Source organism: Rana temporaria, chromosome 1 (assembly GCF_905171775.1).
Source record: "Rana temporaria chromosome 1, aRanTem1.1, whole genome shotgun sequence".
In the NCBI taxonomy this organism is placed as follows: Eukaryota; Metazoa; Chordata; class Amphibia; order Anura; family Ranidae; genus Rana; species Rana temporaria.
In genome coordinates, this window is record NC_053489.1 from 47368918 (window position 1) to 47386741 (window position 17824).

At 41.2% G+C, this 17824-nt stretch overlaps 1 protein-coding gene across 4 annotated transcripts in view; it reads left to right on the plus strand.

Moving 5' to 3' along the window:
• Window positions 1-17824, plus strand: part of WDR7 (WD repeat domain 7) — a 583445-nt gene that overhangs the window by 237227 nt on the left and 328394 nt on the right. For all 4 annotated transcript variants that reach the window (XM_040337465.1, XM_040337471.1, XM_040337480.1 and 1 more), the window contains one exon: window positions 11805-11918. In XM_040337465.1, the coding sequence (XP_040193399.1) occupies window positions 11805-11918 (114 nt within the window). The remainder of the gene's footprint in view (window positions 1-11804; window positions 11919-17824) is intronic.

Below are 17824 nucleotides of genomic sequence, written 5' to 3' on the forward strand. Positions count from 1 at the left end.
CCGCCCTACTGCTAGGGATAATTGTTTACGTGCCCAGAATTGGGCTTAAACGCAATGCACATTAAAGCGAAGTTCCACCCTAAAAATGTACTTTCTATTAACAGCTTGGCTATAAAAAAAAATTAAATAATTTTTACTCACTTCTATCTGGCTGTTACTAGGCAGAATTCTTAATCTGCCTAGTTCCTGGTTCTAGATGGTTCAACTTCCTGTCCTAAGACCCCATTGCCTCCTGGGAAATGATGACACTCATTTCCCAGGAGTCTCTGAGCATTACTGTGCCTAAAAATCACCCATCATGCACCTCTCCCTAAAAAAAACAGGAAGAAAAAGGATCTGGGCTTCACATGCCCACACATATGATGGATACGGCCACAACATGAGCTGGAGGATATAAGGCAAGTGTTTGCAATGATTTCTGGAACGATTGGGGAGCTATTAATATGTTTTAGGGACTATCTAATGTGATTAATTTTAGCTTGCAAAAAAATAATACAAAATTATGCCCGGAACCCCGCTTTAACACACTGCAGCGGAAAATTTATGTGTCCATGAGCCCTAAAAAATGAATGTTATAAAGTAATAAATACTGTGATAATACAAATAAATGGTTTGCCTGTAAAACTAAGAGAATACATATGCTGCAATTACTGATCTTTAAACGAAATTCAATTTCATCAAAAACATTTCTTAATAGAGAAACATTTCTTTCTTGTTTCATCGTACTTTTTTTTACAGAATAGAATCCCTTAACCACTTCCCCACCGTGCCATAGACAAAAGACGTCTACAGCGCGGTGGAGTTATTCTGGGAGGACGTCCCTGGGATGTCCTCCCAGAATCCTTCACTCGCGCGCCCCCTGGGGCCCGGCGCATCACAGATCGCGGTAAATTGCCGCTGATAGCGGCCGTTTACCACGTGATCGCTCTCAAATGACGGAGCGATCACTTGTAAACAAACCGGCGTCATGTCATGATGCCGGTTCCTCCCTCTCCTCTCTGTACCGATCGGTACAGTGCGAGAGAGGAGAGGGGGGGAGCGGAAGCAGCAGCAGCTGCTGTGGGCTGGATCAGTGACAAATGCAGTCACAGATCCAGCCATCCCTCCCTGCGCAATACTCTGCAATACCCCCCATACTCTGCATTACCCCCCATACTCTGCATTACCCCCCATACTCTGCAATACCCCCCATACTCTGCAATACCCCCCATACTCTGCAATACCCCCCATACTCTGCAATACCCCCCATACTCTGCAATACCCCCCATACTCTGCAATACCCCCCATACTCCGCAATACCCCCCATACTCCGCAATACCCCCCATACTCCGCAATACCCCCCATACTCCGCAATACCCCCCATACTCCGCAATACCCCCCATACTCTGCAATACCCCCCATACTCTGCAATACCCCCCATACTCCGCAATACCCCCCATACTCTGCAATACCCCCCATACTCTGCAATACCTGCTAATATGACAGAAACGAGAATTTTTTTTTTTTTTTTTACAGAATTTTCAGTGTTTTTTCTTTTATAGCGCAAAAAAAAAAAAAAAACCCAGAGGTGATCAAATACCACCAAAAGAAAGCTCTATTTGTGGGGAAAAAAAGGACAACATTTTTTAGATGGGCACAATGTTGTATGACTGAGTTATTGTCATTCAAATTGTGAGAGCACCGAAAGCTGAAAATTGGTCTGGTTAGGAAGGGGGTTTAAGTGCCCAGTGGTCAAGAGGTTAACCTAGATATTATTATTATTATTATTTTTTATTATTTTTATAAAAATCAGAAGCATACGGATTAAAATTGATTTTAAGTATAATTAAAAAGTATTGCCTTATTTATTTTTAGCATACATGAATATTAGTTGCATGCAATATAAATATTAATCTCAATATCTGTTAATGTTTTTTGATTTTTTTTTAGGACCATTATTTCTACATATAATTTGCACAGGGGTCCATCATGTGCGCTTGTTACCTGTGCAGGCTGTGCAGTCCAGCACAATGGGGTTAATTTCCTAGAACTGCAGAATGCTAAATCTGGTGCAGCTGTCCATGGTAGCCAATCAGCTTCTAACTTCTGCGTGTTCAATTAAGCTTTGACAAAGCAACCTGGAAGCTGATTGGCTACCATGCGGAGCTGCACCAGATTTTGCACCCTCCAGTTTTAGTAAATCAACCCCAGTGTTTGTGCTTTACTGCTCCTTCTCACAATGTAAGGTCATCAGACTCAATGCACTCTCTGTGGCTGATGATAGCAGAGTCATTGAAGTAGCTAATCTACTCTGCCTCAAGTGGCTAATTTACAAATTTCTTACTTAAAAAAATAAAGAGAAAAGAGAAAAACACACACAAGAGCAATCATGTAATAACTTAAAAGCCAAATAATCAATTTAAATAAATAAAGCAAAAATCTTTGCTCACTTAAAATGTATTGTATTTTCCTTTATTTGCTACAAGTCATATAGAACATTTATATGTTGCTTAGGTAGACCCTTACTCAACATAGATAATGGTAAATTAAAATAATGCATTTTTTTTATTATTTAAAAAAAAAAAAAAAAAACTTTAACCTTCCAGTTGCTGAAATTGTTATAAAGGAAATAAAAAAAAAATACTAGTTCAGCACTCTGGAGAGCTCCAGCCAAAACATTCAATGTCTGGAGCTGTAGCAGGCATTTTTGTGACATTTGCTGGCTGGGTGGGACTAGCAGATCTGTGAGGATAGAGCTGTAAATATCAACGTACATTTTATAACATTCACCAGCATGTTTTTTTTTTTTTTTTTATAATTATGCTCATGTTTTTTATAAATTATCCAATTTTGTGTCCAGCATTATCTTCTTTTTTTTTTTTTTGCAAAATACTTTATCCTTCATTTTTATAAGTTATTCAGTTACTTCGTACTAGTTCTATGTAAATATATTTTTTTCAAGGACTAGGTAATTGGCTTAAGCGTTTTTTTTTATTTTTATCTTTTATTATAACGTTTTGTGGGGGGTTCTGTTTCTTTTTTGTGTTTTTTTTTTGTCTTGTTTTTTTAAGTTTAACAAAAGCAGTTTTTTTTGGCTGTCTATGTTCCCACCGTGTATCTTATTTCTATTAAATAACTGGTAAGGATTGCCTTTGAGATATAAAATGATGGTAGATCTAAAAATTTAGGGCCAGATTCACAGAAAAAGTACGCCTGAGTATCTGCTGATACTCCGGCGTACTTTCAAATTTGCCACGTCGTATCTTAATTTGTAATTCACAAACAAGATACAATGGCATTTGGCTAAGATCCGACAGGCGTACGGCTTTGTACGCCTTCGGATCTTAGGCTGCAATTCTAGGCCGGCCGCTAGGTGGCGATTCCATTGCGGTCGGCGTAGAATATGCAAATGACTAGTTACGGCGATTCACGAACGTCCGCTTTGCCCGTCGATCTAAATTTATGTGGTTTCCGTAGAGATGCGTCGCGTAAAACTAAGCATGCCCTCTAGGTGGTCTAACCAATGTTAAGTATGGCCGTCGTTCCCGCGTCAAATTTTTAAATTTCACGTCGTTTGCGTAAGTCGTCCGTGAATGGAGCTGGACGCCATTTACGTTAACGTTGAAACCAATGACGTCCTTGCGACGTCATTTAGCGCAATGCACGTCGGGAAATTTTAGGGACGGCACATGCGCAGTACGTTCGGCGCGGGAACGCGCCTAATTTAAATGGTCCCCACCCCATTTGAATTAGGCGGGCTTGCGCCGGACGGCTTTACGCTACGTTGCCGCAAGTTTACACGCAAGTGCTTTGTGAATCAAGCACTTACGACGAAAACTTGCGGCGGAGTAACGTAAAGGGGATACGTTACGCCGCCGCAATTCTTTCTGAATCTGGCCCTTAGTCACTGGAGCAATTTTTCCAATTTTGTGTCCATTTTTTTTTTTTTTATGAGATTTCATCCTTAATTTTTATAAAATTTTTATAAAAGTTATTTTTTTACTTCGTACTAGTTCTATGTAAAAAAAAAGAAAAAAATTCAACAAATATGTACTTGAATTAAGTGGTGGTGTGTTTTTTTTTTTTATCTTTTTTATAATGTTTTTTTTTTTATGCTTAATAAAAGCAGGTTTTTATTGTTGTCTATGTTCCCACTGTTTTTCTTATTTCTATTAAATAACTGGTAACGATTGTCTTTGGGATAGAAAATGATGGTAGATGTAAAATTTTAGGAGCAGGTAAGGGGAACGTTCTGGTGAATGTTGTATAAGTGGGAACCCCCAAATTTCCTTCTCTCCTTTTAGACAGAAGTTAAGAGAGATCTCTAAAGTTCACACAAAGCAAAGCAAAACAAAAACCCACTGATGTTTAATTATTTCCATACTCTATACAAAATTTAAAAATAAAAATGTTGCCCTTAACAGGCAATTTTAATGCAAGACGATGCTTATTCGTATTTTTTCCCCAGGTTTAGTAGTCGTCCAGAAATGATAAAACAAACGCTGCATACACCAGCCTTGGCTGTAACATGCAATAAACATTTAAACCTGCTGTAATTGTCTTCTATTAATCTCACCTCGTCTTCCCTCCGTTCCCCACTCGGGAGGATGTAGAGGCTGATGATGATTATTAATTTTGCGGTCTTGTAGAAATGGCTCGGGTCATATCCTGATCAATCCCAATAAAATAAAGCGCGTTTGGAATTTTTTTTCTCTCTCTCTTCTTGCTGTGGCGATAGAACAATTTAACTTGTGCATAACCGAGACTGATATTGTTGATCTCCCGGGTTTTACAGAGGTCACCTCTTTTTATTTTATTGTAAATTCAATACATCCTCCTGAGTGATAGCGGAGTGGAAAAGAACATTGGCGTTAAACACCGAGGACACAGACAAATGGCAATCTCTGCTTCTGGAGGTCTTTTTATGTTTTTGTCTTGACTAGGGATTTTATTTCAATGTGAACTGGTAATTATTACCATCGTGTTTGGTTGTTCAATGTTCTAATTATTATCATCGTGGTTATTATTTTATTTTATTATGGTTTTGTCAGATTTCTATTCTTGGTAAGGATTTATATTGCCCCCATTGTCTCCTGTGGCTGGCTCTGTATAAAAGAAAAAGTGAAGGTTAAAGGGTATCTGCCAGGCTAGTTATACAGGAACCACCAATGATGACTTGGTTTTAAGGTGGGTTTAATACTATTGTGTTGTAGTATCCCGCGGAAAAACGTAGTTTACAGCAATACGCTTTAACACGTGGGTATATGTGCATTGCCAATTTATTGTAAATGGCATCTCAATACATATACTGTAAACCTAAATCACCTGCACTCTGATATACTACAATGTGTGAAAATTCATTGTAGTGTGCTTATGTTGCTTATGTTTGTTTTTTTGCTCTGCGGTACATTTCCTTAACCACTTAAGCCCCGGACCATTTTGTTGCTAAATGCCCAGGCCAGGTTTTGCGATTCGGCACTGCGTCGCTTTAACTAACAATTGCGCGGTCGTGCGACGTGGCTCCCAAACAAAATTGACGTCCTTTTTTCCCCACAAATAGAGCTTTCTTTTGGTGGTATTTGATCGCCCGTGCGGTTTTTATTTTTTGCGCTATAAACAAAAAAGAGCGACAATTTTGAAAAAAATACAATATTTTTTACTCGTTGCTATAATAAATATCCCAATTTAAAAAAACAAAAACTATTTTTTTTTCTCAGTTTAGGCCGATACGTATTCTTCTACATATTTTTGGTAAAAAAAAAAAATCGCAATAAGCGACTGGTTTGCGCAAAAGTTATAGCGCTTACAAAATAGGGGACAGAATTATTATTTTTTATTATTATTTTTTTTACTAGAAATTGCGGCGATCTGCGATTTTTATTGGGACTGCAACGTTATGGCGGACACATCGGACACTTTTGACACATTTTTGGCGCCATTAACATTTATACTGCGATCAGTGCTATAAATATGCACTAATTACAGTATAAATGTGACTGGCATTGAAGGGGTTAACACTAAGGGGTGAGGAAGGGGTTAAATGTGTACCCTAATTAGTGTTCTAACTGTGGGGGAAGGGGGGTGACTGGGGGGGGTGACCGATCTGTGTCTCTATGTACAAGGGACACAGATCGGTCTCCTCTCCAGAGACAGCACCGCTGTCTCTGTGTAAAACGGCAATGAGAGATGATCTCATATGTTTACATATGAGATCATCTCTCATTGACCGCACAGATCGCATCGCAAACGGCCACTCTGGCCGTTCGCGGCGATCTGTGATTGGCTGTGTCCAAGGGACACGGCCAGCACAGCAGTTCTCCGCTGTGCGCTCTGGAGCGCGCAAAGGGGCGGACGTCAATTGACGTCCACTTGGATTTTCGGATCCGCGCTGTAGCCGTCATTTGACTATAGCGCGGATCCCAAGCGGTTAAAGGGGTTGTAAATAAAAAAAAATTTTTTGCTGAAATGACTGTTTACAGGGTATAGAGACATAATAGTTAACTGATTCCTTTTAAAAACGATTACAAATAGATAAAAAAATCCATCATATAATGTACCTGCAGTTTCTAGTTTCATTTTTGCATGCTGTTTCCTGCTTCTCTGCTGTACAGAGCTACAGAGCCAATACAGGGCAGTGATGGTTTGGAAAACAAAACTGATTGGTTCTGTGGGGTTTTAGACACACAGTAATCACACCTCCTTGATTAGTGACCACAGAGAGAAAGCTCCCAGTTCTGTGGTCATCAGGAAACAGACAACCAGGAAGTGTGGAGATCAGAGAAGAATTACAGCAACTTGATAGCAAAAACGAACAATCAGGACATGAAAACAGCACTCCATTAAGGTAAAGGAAGCTATTAAGATAAAAAAAAAATGTTTCCTTTACAAACCCTTTAAGGACCGGAAGGATTTGCCCCCTTAATGACAGGCCATTTTTTGGCAATACGGCATTGTGTCACTTTAACTCACAATTGCGCGGTCATGCGACTTGTACAAAACAAAATTTATGTCTTTTTTTTTCTTTATTTTGGTGGTATTTGAACACCACCTAGTTTTTTTTTTGTGCTATAAACAAAAAAGTGCGACAATTTAAAAAAAAAACAATTTTTTACTTTTTGCTATAAAATTCCAAAAAAAATAAAAATATCTTCATCAGTTTAGGCCAATATGGTAAAAAAAAAATGTAATAATATTTATGGCATTTTTATCATAAATTCTTTTTTTGATTAGTAATAGGAATGATCAGCAACTTTTAAGTGGGACTGCAACATTGTGGTGGACAGATGGGACACTTTGACACTTTTGTGGGACCATTGACATTTATACAACGATCAGAGCTAAAAAAAAAAAAAATAATACTAGGGGGCAATCAAGGGGTTAAATGTGTCCTAGGGAGGTGTTCTAGTTAACACTTTTCCAAAATTAGCCACAGGGTCACTGTGGTGCAATAGTCATCCCACCACAGTGACCCCTGTGGTGGGATGACTATTGCACAACATAACGGAACCAGAACTTGCAGAAGACTTGCAGAATGTTTGCAAAGAAAGTTGATCTGGAGTCATGCAATGCGGACTTGCTGCAATTGTGTAACAAACTTGTGAAGCCTGGCAAGTCTAGCAATAGCTTGGCAAGTCATATATTCAAACTTGCAGCTCAATTGCTTGCTAACTGGCAGAGGAATGAGAGAGGAGACAGAAATCACACTAAGTGCTTCGGTTTGAGGCTAGTACAAACTATAAAATGATATGCTTTGTTCATTTTTTTAATTTTTTAGGGGATTACAACCACTTTAGAGTAGAGCTAAAGTTCAGCTGTCAAAACTGGGAGCAGGAAGCTAGGTGTATGCTAATTAAAAAAAAGAGAAACATGCAATGTCTATTTTGCAATAAAATCCAGCTACCTGCCTGTTCACTGTCTTCTCTGGTATTTAAACTGAGCTGTGCATATGCAGCTCCACTTACATTGCCAGCACAGTCATAGTGTAGCAACTTTCTAAGGAATTATATATTTTTTGAATATTTTATTAGGTGCCTTTGCTTATAATATAAGGACTCTTTTTTTGGACTTTCTGTTAACCTCTCTCTCTAAAGGAGGAGTTTTTTTCATTTATACTAAACTTGGCGCGGCTTTTTGTTTATTTATGTTTATTGTGTATTTCGCACGATAGCTGCTGCCTTGAAACCATTGTGCTGCAGCGCAGTTTTTTGTGTTTTCACAGTCATAGTGTGCCAGGATGACTACTGTGTTTCGCCAAAAATAAGCCTGGGTTTTATATAAATTTTGGCAACCAAAAACACGGTAGGGCTTATTTTCGGAGTAGGGCTTGCTATTTAAGGTGCTGTCTTCTCTACCCCTCTCACTCCCTGCCTGACAGGAATCCCCTGTGTGAAGTAAAGTAAAAGTGGTTGTGGGCTGCTGGATCCCTCTATTACAGTAGTATATGGTGGGGAAGCTGTGCGTTTCTGTAATCTCTTGTGTCAGGTACCTTTATTATAGGGCCGCTCTGGTCTTCCATAGCCTGCCTGAGCTCTCTTCCACGAGCCGAGCATTGCAGAGGGAGGTAGGCCGAGATCACCCACTGACAGGCTAAAGAAGGAGATCTGAGTGCCGCTCTGGTCTTCCATAGCCCGCCTGAGCTCTCTTGCACGATCCAAGCATTGCAGAGGGAGGGGGGTCAAGACAACCACTTCAAAATAGGTCTTATTTTTGGGGAAACCAAGGTAGGTCTTATTTTCAGGATAGGTCTTATTTTCGGGGACACACTTTAACTACTGCAAGAGTGATTCCATCCTGCATCAGCCAATAAAGATGGCCTAAGACCGTCACCCAGCAGACATGGTTACATAGTTAGGTTGAAAAAGAGACACAAGTCCATCAAGTTCAACCACAAGAAATAAGACAATGCCAGTGCTGGTGAGGAACGGGGACCAATGAAGGAAAGGTAAGTTTAGCGCAACTTTTTGTGCTAACATTCTTGGAAATGATCAGCAGATCCGGAGATACAAGTTGTTATTTATGATCTCTGCTTTTCCTATAATAGCCATGCAATGCCCTACCTATTCTCCTCTCTTGAACCTTCCTCCTATTGGTACTTCCATATGTTGTGCAGTTTCAATAACCAAGAGGGGGGAGAAACCAGACTAAACCTTTACAGAGCTGTACCATATTTTGATTGGTCACTTCCACACATGACAAAATCATTCCACCATATACTATATTCTGGTGACACGAAACTGGGTGCTATAGAAATGTGATGCCACCTACAGACCCAAGATGGGGAAATCTTACAATGCATGTATTTGGAGGTTTCCAGGGGACAATGTTCGCCTACAGTATATATCGGAACCCCAAAGGCCCAGAAGACCAAAAAGAAAAGAAAAGGGGGCAAGGGGACTATATTGGTACTAAGTAAGAATAAAGTAATATGGAGAAGTAGTAGAGATAAAAGATATATATCAGTTTATTTAACATGGTATCAAAAACAAGGGACATATATAATCATAAAATACATCAAAAACAGCAATGTAAAGCGATGGGCATATTGCACGACCAACCATACAGGTCACCGAGATGGAATAGACCCTGAACACAGGGTGGTGGTGAAAAGCACCCTGTGTTTTGTTGGGTAAAACAAACGCACGTCATAGGGCCAGGTGTAGCCATACACCTGGCCCTAGGACGTGCGTTTGTTTTACCCAACAAAAAGCTGTATATCTACAAGTGAACTTATTGTCGATGGCACATCTGAACCTTTAAGGCTGCATTCACACCTGAATGCGGCGTATTGTACCGCGATTTGCCGCAACAAATTGAGGCATTTTGTCCCACGATTTGCCGTGACAAAACGCGTTGTTTTTTAGCCTAAAATACGCAGGAGGGGTGATTAAACATTGTCGGCTATGCTGAACGCCGAAGCCGCCTGAAAAAAAGGGATCCGGGACTTGTTTTGAGCTTCAGGCGTACGGCGTTTCGGCGTTCGGCGTGGAGATGTGAACCATCTCCATAGCCGACAATGTTAAATCACCCCTCCAGCATATTTCAGGCTGCAATAGCATCGGGCGTAAAAACGCCTAGGTGTGAATGGAGCCTTAACACACAATTTTATTGTGCGGCTTCTGATAACTACTTGACGTTCGTCTCCACCTGGGTCCTAGGGCCCCTTTATCCTAATATTTTAATAATACACAGTTACAACAGGTCCACTTCCGCAGTTGCCCCCCCTGGTCGCCGCGGGAGAGTGTTCTCCGCGGTTGGCTGCTGGCTCCCTAGCGAGTGGTTGTTCTCTGTATAGAATTCTCCTGACGAAGCAACCTTGTTGCGAAACTAGTTGAGATCCTGCCTTGTATAACCCCCTTCTTTTCGACGCCACCCTGTGTTCAGGGCCTATTCCATCTCGGTGACCTGTATGGTTGGTCGTGCAATATGTCCATCGCTTTACATTGCTGTTTTTGATGTATTTTATGATTACCATATTTATCGCGGTATAACGCGCTCCCACGTATACCGCGCACCCCTAAAGTGACCCCCAATCCTGTGGAAAAAAAGTTATTTTTGTACTTAGTTTTGGTGTCTTGCGCGGCGGCCTCGTCGGGTCCGGCGTCCTTCTGCGGCTTCGGGTGTCCTCTTCGGCGGGTCCGGCATCCTTTTGCTGGTTCGGGTGTCCTTCTGCGGCCTCGGGTGTCCTTCTGCGGCGGGTCCGGTGTCCTCTTCAGCGGGTCCGGTGTCCTCTTCGGCGGGTCCGGCGTCCTTCTGCGGCGTCCTCCCCGCTCGTTTCCTGCGCCGAGTTTTGAATACTGCGCCAGCATATACCGAGCGCAGTACACTCGGGCAGGCTCGGCAACTGTCGCGCTCACGTCCTATACGTCCAGGACATGACCGCGGAAGAAGCCGAGACTGGCCGACTATACCCGAGTGTACTGCGCTCGGTATATGTCGGCGCAGTATTCAAAACTCGGCGCGGGAAAGCAGGTATCGGCGTATATCGCGCACCCACGATTTTGCCCTGATTTTCAGGGCAAAAAAGTGCGCGATGTGCGCCGATAAATACGGTATGTATGTCCCTTGTTTTTGATACCATGTTAAATTGATCTATATCTTTTATCTCTACTACTTCTCCATATTACTTTATTCTTACTTAGTACCGATATAGTCCCCTTGCCCCCTTTTCTTTTGTTTTTGGTCTTCTGGGCCTTTGGGGTCCCCTTAGCCCTTACTCTATTCTAAATTGACTTCTAGGATGATGGTACTATTACTTTTTTTCTATTGTTTACACTAAAGAGGCTTATTATATTTAAATTACAGTATATATCGGTTTATTTCAGTTTAGGGCATCCAAGAAAATTTCTCGTGAAAAAAGCATTTAAATAATAAAGGTGTTACCATTATAGTTTTAAAATGTTCTTAGCAGAGCTCTCTAACCAGCTTAGGGACCTTTCCTCTGTAGAAAGGGGTCTCTCACCATAGAAAGGCCCTAAGGAAAATTTCGGAGTGTTCTTTGAGGCTTGTGTGTAGCGTATACGGCGGTCCTATGTAGGCTCCATACGTATTATATATTAAGAATGTATGAGCAGCAGCTGCTGTACAGGAAGAGTTTTATCTTAAACACCTAATCATCTGATCTTACATTTATAATACATGTACAGACCACTGAGACTCGCCGTCTCTTCAGAGATTTCCAGTATCGGGAAGCTCAAGCTAACAACGGGAATAAAGGGGGGAAAAAAAACACGCTTTTTTTTTTTTTTTGCTTTTATATTTTTATTCTTTTTCAGCTGCTTTTATTGTGATTGTTTATACGTTTAAATGTTTAATTTAATCTGTTTCAGCTGGTGTGACAGCAGAGTCTATTCAAGCTGGCAGCGCAAGCCCCGACTCGGGAGGGTCAGAGGTTAAAGTTCAAGAGGAAGAGCATGACCTTGTGGATGACGATCTTGCAGCAGGTAGGATTTTTTTTTAAGTTTTTTACAAATTGAGTTATTATAGAGAAGTGTTTTTTTATTTTTTATTTTCCGTATTGGATTAGAAAAGGTTAGATTTATATTCAATTGAAGAAAATGCTTAAAAAGTTAATTACTGGAAGTTTAAACCATATTCTTTACAAATTTGAGTTTACATTGGATTGCCTCACATGGTATGCTTTGGCTGGCTTCTATCTGCGCTGGGTGGTTTTCAATACTAGGTTATGGCGTTAGTGCCACTTTCTTCAGTATTGATCGCAGTCTGATATTGTGACTCGCACCCAGACAAGTGTGTTCATTACTGCTTGGGCTCACAGGAAGTGAATGAAAAACCCATTCTCATTCTTTCTAAACTACTGCCATAGTGCTGATCTATAAGGATATAGATGCCTGCTGCATGTATCCTTACCTGTTAAATGTCTCCCCTCTGTCTGTTATGAGACCTGAAAAACTGCAGATTCTGTAGGTGGCTCTGTTGCTCGTGGGTGGAGTCGTGATGTCAGTAGACTCTCCGCCCACCTCTACATTTTTCCTGTGTATTTCTTACACTGAACTTCTGCTATGATCACTAATATCCTGTCAAAACCCAGAAAAGTCACCACATGACTTCAGCATGCCCAATCATGCTAAGGTGTGGAGCAGCCAATCCTGGGAGAGCTGGAGAAGAAAGGAGGAGGGGATCTGAAGTACACAGAATGTCTCTCTCGGGCTCCTGCATGAAATATGTAAATCACCTGTCACTCACAGCAAGGGGGAAAAACTGACTCCTATTTCTCTGTGTGTCAGTTTTTATCTCACTGAAAAAAGATAAGAGGATTGATCAGAGCTGGATTAACGCTTTGTGGCAAGATTGAGCGCAGATGACATGAAATCCTATACTGTACAAGGTGCAAGCCTTAATTAAAAAAAAAAAAAAAATCCCGGTTTACATCCACTCTAAATAACACTGACTATAATTTAACCTGGAAAGGAACCACCAGTTAAAGTGGAGTTCCACCCATAAATATAACATTACATCAGTAGTTTTAAAAAAATGTCATTAGTCCTTTATGAAAATATATATTTTTTTTGATGCCTTCAAAGTGTTGTTGCTAGGCAGAATAGTTAATCTTCCCTCTTCCTGCACCTAGGTGCTTAATGCTTCCTAACCTACACCGCACAGACTCCTGGGAATGTAGTGGGTGTAACTTTCCAGGAGTCTGTGCACTCCCCAGTCTCAAAGAATCATGTCACTTGGACAGCACAGGTGCTGAAACCTGATCTGACACTGCTTGTGCAGCACTGAGCATGTGCGAGATCTTCAAGGCTGAAATCCAGGAAGTCATACAGTCTGGCTTCATGATGCCCACACTTAAGATGGCCCCAGTCAATTTCTATTTTATAAAGTGTCTAAATGCTGTAACAACCTAACAAAACGGAACTTAGTTTCTTTGAAGGGGATAGCTCCAGAGTCAAAGTGAGTATTCTAGGGAGAGCTGTTTTTTTTTTTTTTTCTTTTCTATTCTGTGATATACTAGGTTGTTTTTTTGTGTTTGTACCAGAGTTTCTTATTAAATCAAAGGATATCTATTGTCCCAGCATACACTTTAATTTTATGATATCGGCAAACAATAGTTCTCTTTTGATAATCCCCCCAAAAAAAACATACTTGAAAAATCTCCTTTCATATTGAGTGCTGCCTGTATGCTGACCGTCGCCACAACTTCCTGGAATTCCAGCATGCTTTGCAACTTCTTTGCTGTTTGCGTTTTATTTCTCAAGGACTACATATCCCATGATACCTTGCTGCCTGCAAGCAGTGATTCCTTTACTGGCTCCTCATTTGAGCACCTCTGTAGTTTAGAAGGCAGGCTCTGAAATATGTGGCACAGTATTGCCGACTTACAAGTCTTAGTGAATCCCTGCCTCAAAGTTGATGCAGGGAACTTTACAAAGTTTACCAACCTCAAGATCAGGGGTGTCCAACAAATTTCATCGCAAAGCCACATCAGCATTATGGTTGCCCTCAAAGGGCCGGTTTTATCTGTAAGACTAGATGTCAAGAGGTCCCCCACTATCAGAAGTCAAAAGTCCCCCCACCCTCCCTTATATTACAGTGCACCCCCACCTTGTGCTGCTGCCAGGAAAAAGTTGGGGGCAGAGCTGGGAAGCCAGGTCTGGAGGAGGAGCAGAGGAGGGCTAGTCAGCTTTTGGAGTCTGCTGAATTCTGAGGCCAGTATAGGTGGAAAGGAGGTGTGGGGTCCTGCAACTTCACAGGGAAGTGCATGATCTGTAGAAGGAGTTCTGGCCTCCTTTTTGCTGCCACCTTCTGAGACAAGGGGCGGTTCCACAGCTGCAGAAGAAGTGTAAGTGCCACATGAAATGGCCTGGCGGGACGGATACTTCCCAGAGGCCTTGTGTTTGACACGTGTTCACGATTGTTCAGAATTATAGTAGTAGCTGGAAATGATTAAAATGTGGAATTTAATATATGATTTTACACTTTGATTGTAGATCTGCTTTTAATCAGTCAGCCAGTTAATTATATTATGCCATATGTATCCCTGCATATGTACCTCTTTATTATGACTTGATGTATGGCAATTACTGTTATTTTTTTGACGCTCCTAAACCTTTTTTTTTTTTTTTAAAGGCCTGGGAAGAGGAGAGACATTTTGAATTATGTTTTAAAAAATGTTGACTTAAAGGGGTTGTAAAGGTAAAAAATGTTTTTCCTAAATAACTTCCTTTACCTTAGTGCAGTCCTCCTTCACTTACCTCATCCTTCCATTTTGCTTTTAAATGTCCTTATTTCTTCTGAGAAATCCTCGCTTCCTGTTCTTCTGTCTGTAACTCCACACAGTAATGCAAGGCTTTCTCCCTGGTGTGGAGTGTCGTGCTCGCCCCCTCCCTTGGACTACAGGAGTGTCAGGATGCCCACTAACACACAGCTCCTTTCTCTGTCTGCCACATAGAGAGCGTCTTGACTCTCCTGTAGTCCAAGGGAGGGGACGAGCACGACACTCCACACCAGGGAGAAAGCCTTGCATTACTGTGTGGAGTTACAGACAGAAGAACAGGAAGTGAGGATTTCTCAGAAGAAATAAGGACATTTAAAAGCAAAATGGAAGGATGAGGTAAGTGAAGGAGGACTGCACTAAGGTAAAGGAAGCTATTTAGGAAAAAAAATTGTACCTTTACATCCCCTTTAATGAAAAAAAAAAAAAAAGTGCTTTGCATTCTGTTTTGGGTATTTTGAGTTTAGTTTGGATTGGAATATAGATATTTAACACTTCTTTAGCATCTATATTACTTTGCTATAATGTAGCTGAGATTTTTTTTTTTTTTTTTTATAACAAGCTTCTTTTCTTAAAAGGATTTAATAGTTTTCCTCTGGGAAGGAGAGAACCTACAGTAGTCTAATGAAGTCCCCAGGTAGCTGCAAAGTCATCATTATTTCAACTGTTCTCTTCTCTTCTGCGTTTAGGTTTAACTCTTTAGAGAAAATGGAAAGTAATAATAATTCAATAATGGTATTTTTATAGTATTTTTTTTTTTTTATATATACATATAAGGTTTCTAAGCACTTTGCAAAACATCGTAAATGTATAACTATATTGTGAAGGCAGTTATTCCCTTAGGCTTGAATAAACAAAACAAGTTCATCTTTTGAATACTAAATCAGTGTGGAGATGGAGTTTCTGCGCTGGTTCACACTGGAGCGATTAGAAATGCGATTTTCCTTTTTTTTTTTAAAGTGTATTTTGTGCGTGTACTCGAGAGAGGAGCCGGACTGCAGGGGTTGGGAGTAGGCAGGCCTCCCCCAGAGGCAATCTGCCACCTTTCTCCATGCCCCGGGTGGCAATGGCGGGTATGTGAGGGGGTCTTCCCACACAGCCCGCCCTACCTGCTCCGCTTTGAAGCCCAACGGGGCAGAGGGACTCCCTATTAGGGAGTGAGAAGATTTTGCCCGCTCAACCAGCCCCGTTAGTCCTTCGCCTCTCTTTTTAGAGACCGCATGGTCAAAGTGCGTGATGTTAACCCAATTTCGAGTGCGTGTAAGTGTGGTGTTTTTTGTGGGAGGGGGTGGGCGTACTAAGCGCAGGCTTACCTCGCATAGCACACCCACCGGGAGACGGGCTGAGACCACCAAACTCAATTCACATGTAGCCGAGACCGGGATCCGAACCCCTAGCTGCAGAGGTGAATGGCTTGTCAGCGCAGTGCCAATCGCGTTGAGCCACCGCAGCTCCCTAGAAATGCGATTTGACATGCAAAATTTCCGGCATTTGTCGGCAATTGCCGGCAATGGCACCATCCTGATTGGTGCGACGATGCAAAAGTAGTTTCTGTACTACTTTTTGCGATTTCAGCCCGCGATTTACATCTGTGCATCTCTGTAATCGCGGCCGAAATAGGGACTGACAAGCGGGAGTGAAGCCGTGCAAGTTCAGCTGAACTCACACGGCTTCACTAACGCAGCCCAGTGTGAACATGGGCTCATAGTGTTGAAGCTGCATGTGGGGAACCTGTGCATTGTGATTTCAGGTGGGCCCTGAAAGAAGCCAATTAGCAGGTCCAGCAGACTTTATGTCCACCGGGACCCATCGATCGTTCCTGAGAGAGGCAGAATGGCCGTCTGTCAGTAGGGATGGTAGTGATCCTGTGTTTTTTGCTAAGCAGGTACACAGATCTCTGCCTTCCCACAGTAAAAGCACCTCCCCCACAGTTAGCAAGCACTCCCTAGGACCGTGATGGCAAACCTTAGCACCCCAGATGTTTTTATACAACATTTCCCATGATGATGCACTCTGCTGTGTAGATGAGCATCATGGGAAATGTAGTTCCAAAACATCTCGGATGCCAGGGTTCGCCATCACATTTAACCCTTTGATGGCCCCTGATGTTAACCCCTTCCCTGTCAGTGTCAGTACAGTGACAGTGCATATTTACAGCACTGATCACTGTATTCGTGTCACTGGTCAACAAAAAAGTGTCAGTTATTGTCCACCGCAATGTCACAATCCCGCTATAAAACGCTGATTGCCGCCATTACTAGTAAAAAAAAAAAAAAATTCCATAGTTTGTAGACGCTATAACTTTGCGCAAACTTATCAATATACGCTAATTGGGATTCTTTTTTCCAAAAATATTTAGCAGAATACAGATTGGCTTAAAGATATGAAGAATTTGGATGTTTTACATTTTTTTATTAGATGTGTGTATAGCAGCAAGTCTATTTAATATTGTTTTTATTTTTTTTATTTTTTTTTGTTTGTTGTGTTTATAGTGCAAAAAATAAAAATCTCAGAGGTAATCAAATACCACCAAGAGAAAGCTCTATTTATGAGGGGAAAAAAAAACATACGTTTTGTGTACAACATTCCATTATTGCGCAATTGTCAGTTAAAGTAGCGCAGTGCCGTATTGCAAAAAATGGCCTGGTCATGAAGGGGGGTAAAAATCACCATAGGTGACACTTTAAAAGGCTTTACAGGTTACCAGTTTTGAGTCGTAGAGATGGTCTGGTGCCAGAATTATTGCTCTCACTCTGATGTTCGCGACAATACCCCACGCGTGGGTACAGCGTCGCATGACCGCACAATTGTCAGTTAAAATGATGCAGTGCCATATCGCAAAAGATTGCCTGGTCAGCCAGAGCTGAAGTGGTTAATAAGAAGCTTGCTATAAGATATAGCAAGGAAAGAAGGGCTGGAACCTCACTTAACCTTGGCATACTTATGATAAATTCTTCCAGTATTGGCTAATGCAGTTTGTCAGATGGACCTTACATTATTGTATAGGCCCTGATCTCTGATTTGCATGGTTGAATTTCTCTTGGTTATGTAATAACTACGTGATTTGCAAAAGTGCTTTTGAATCGCAATATACATTTTTTTTGTTATGCT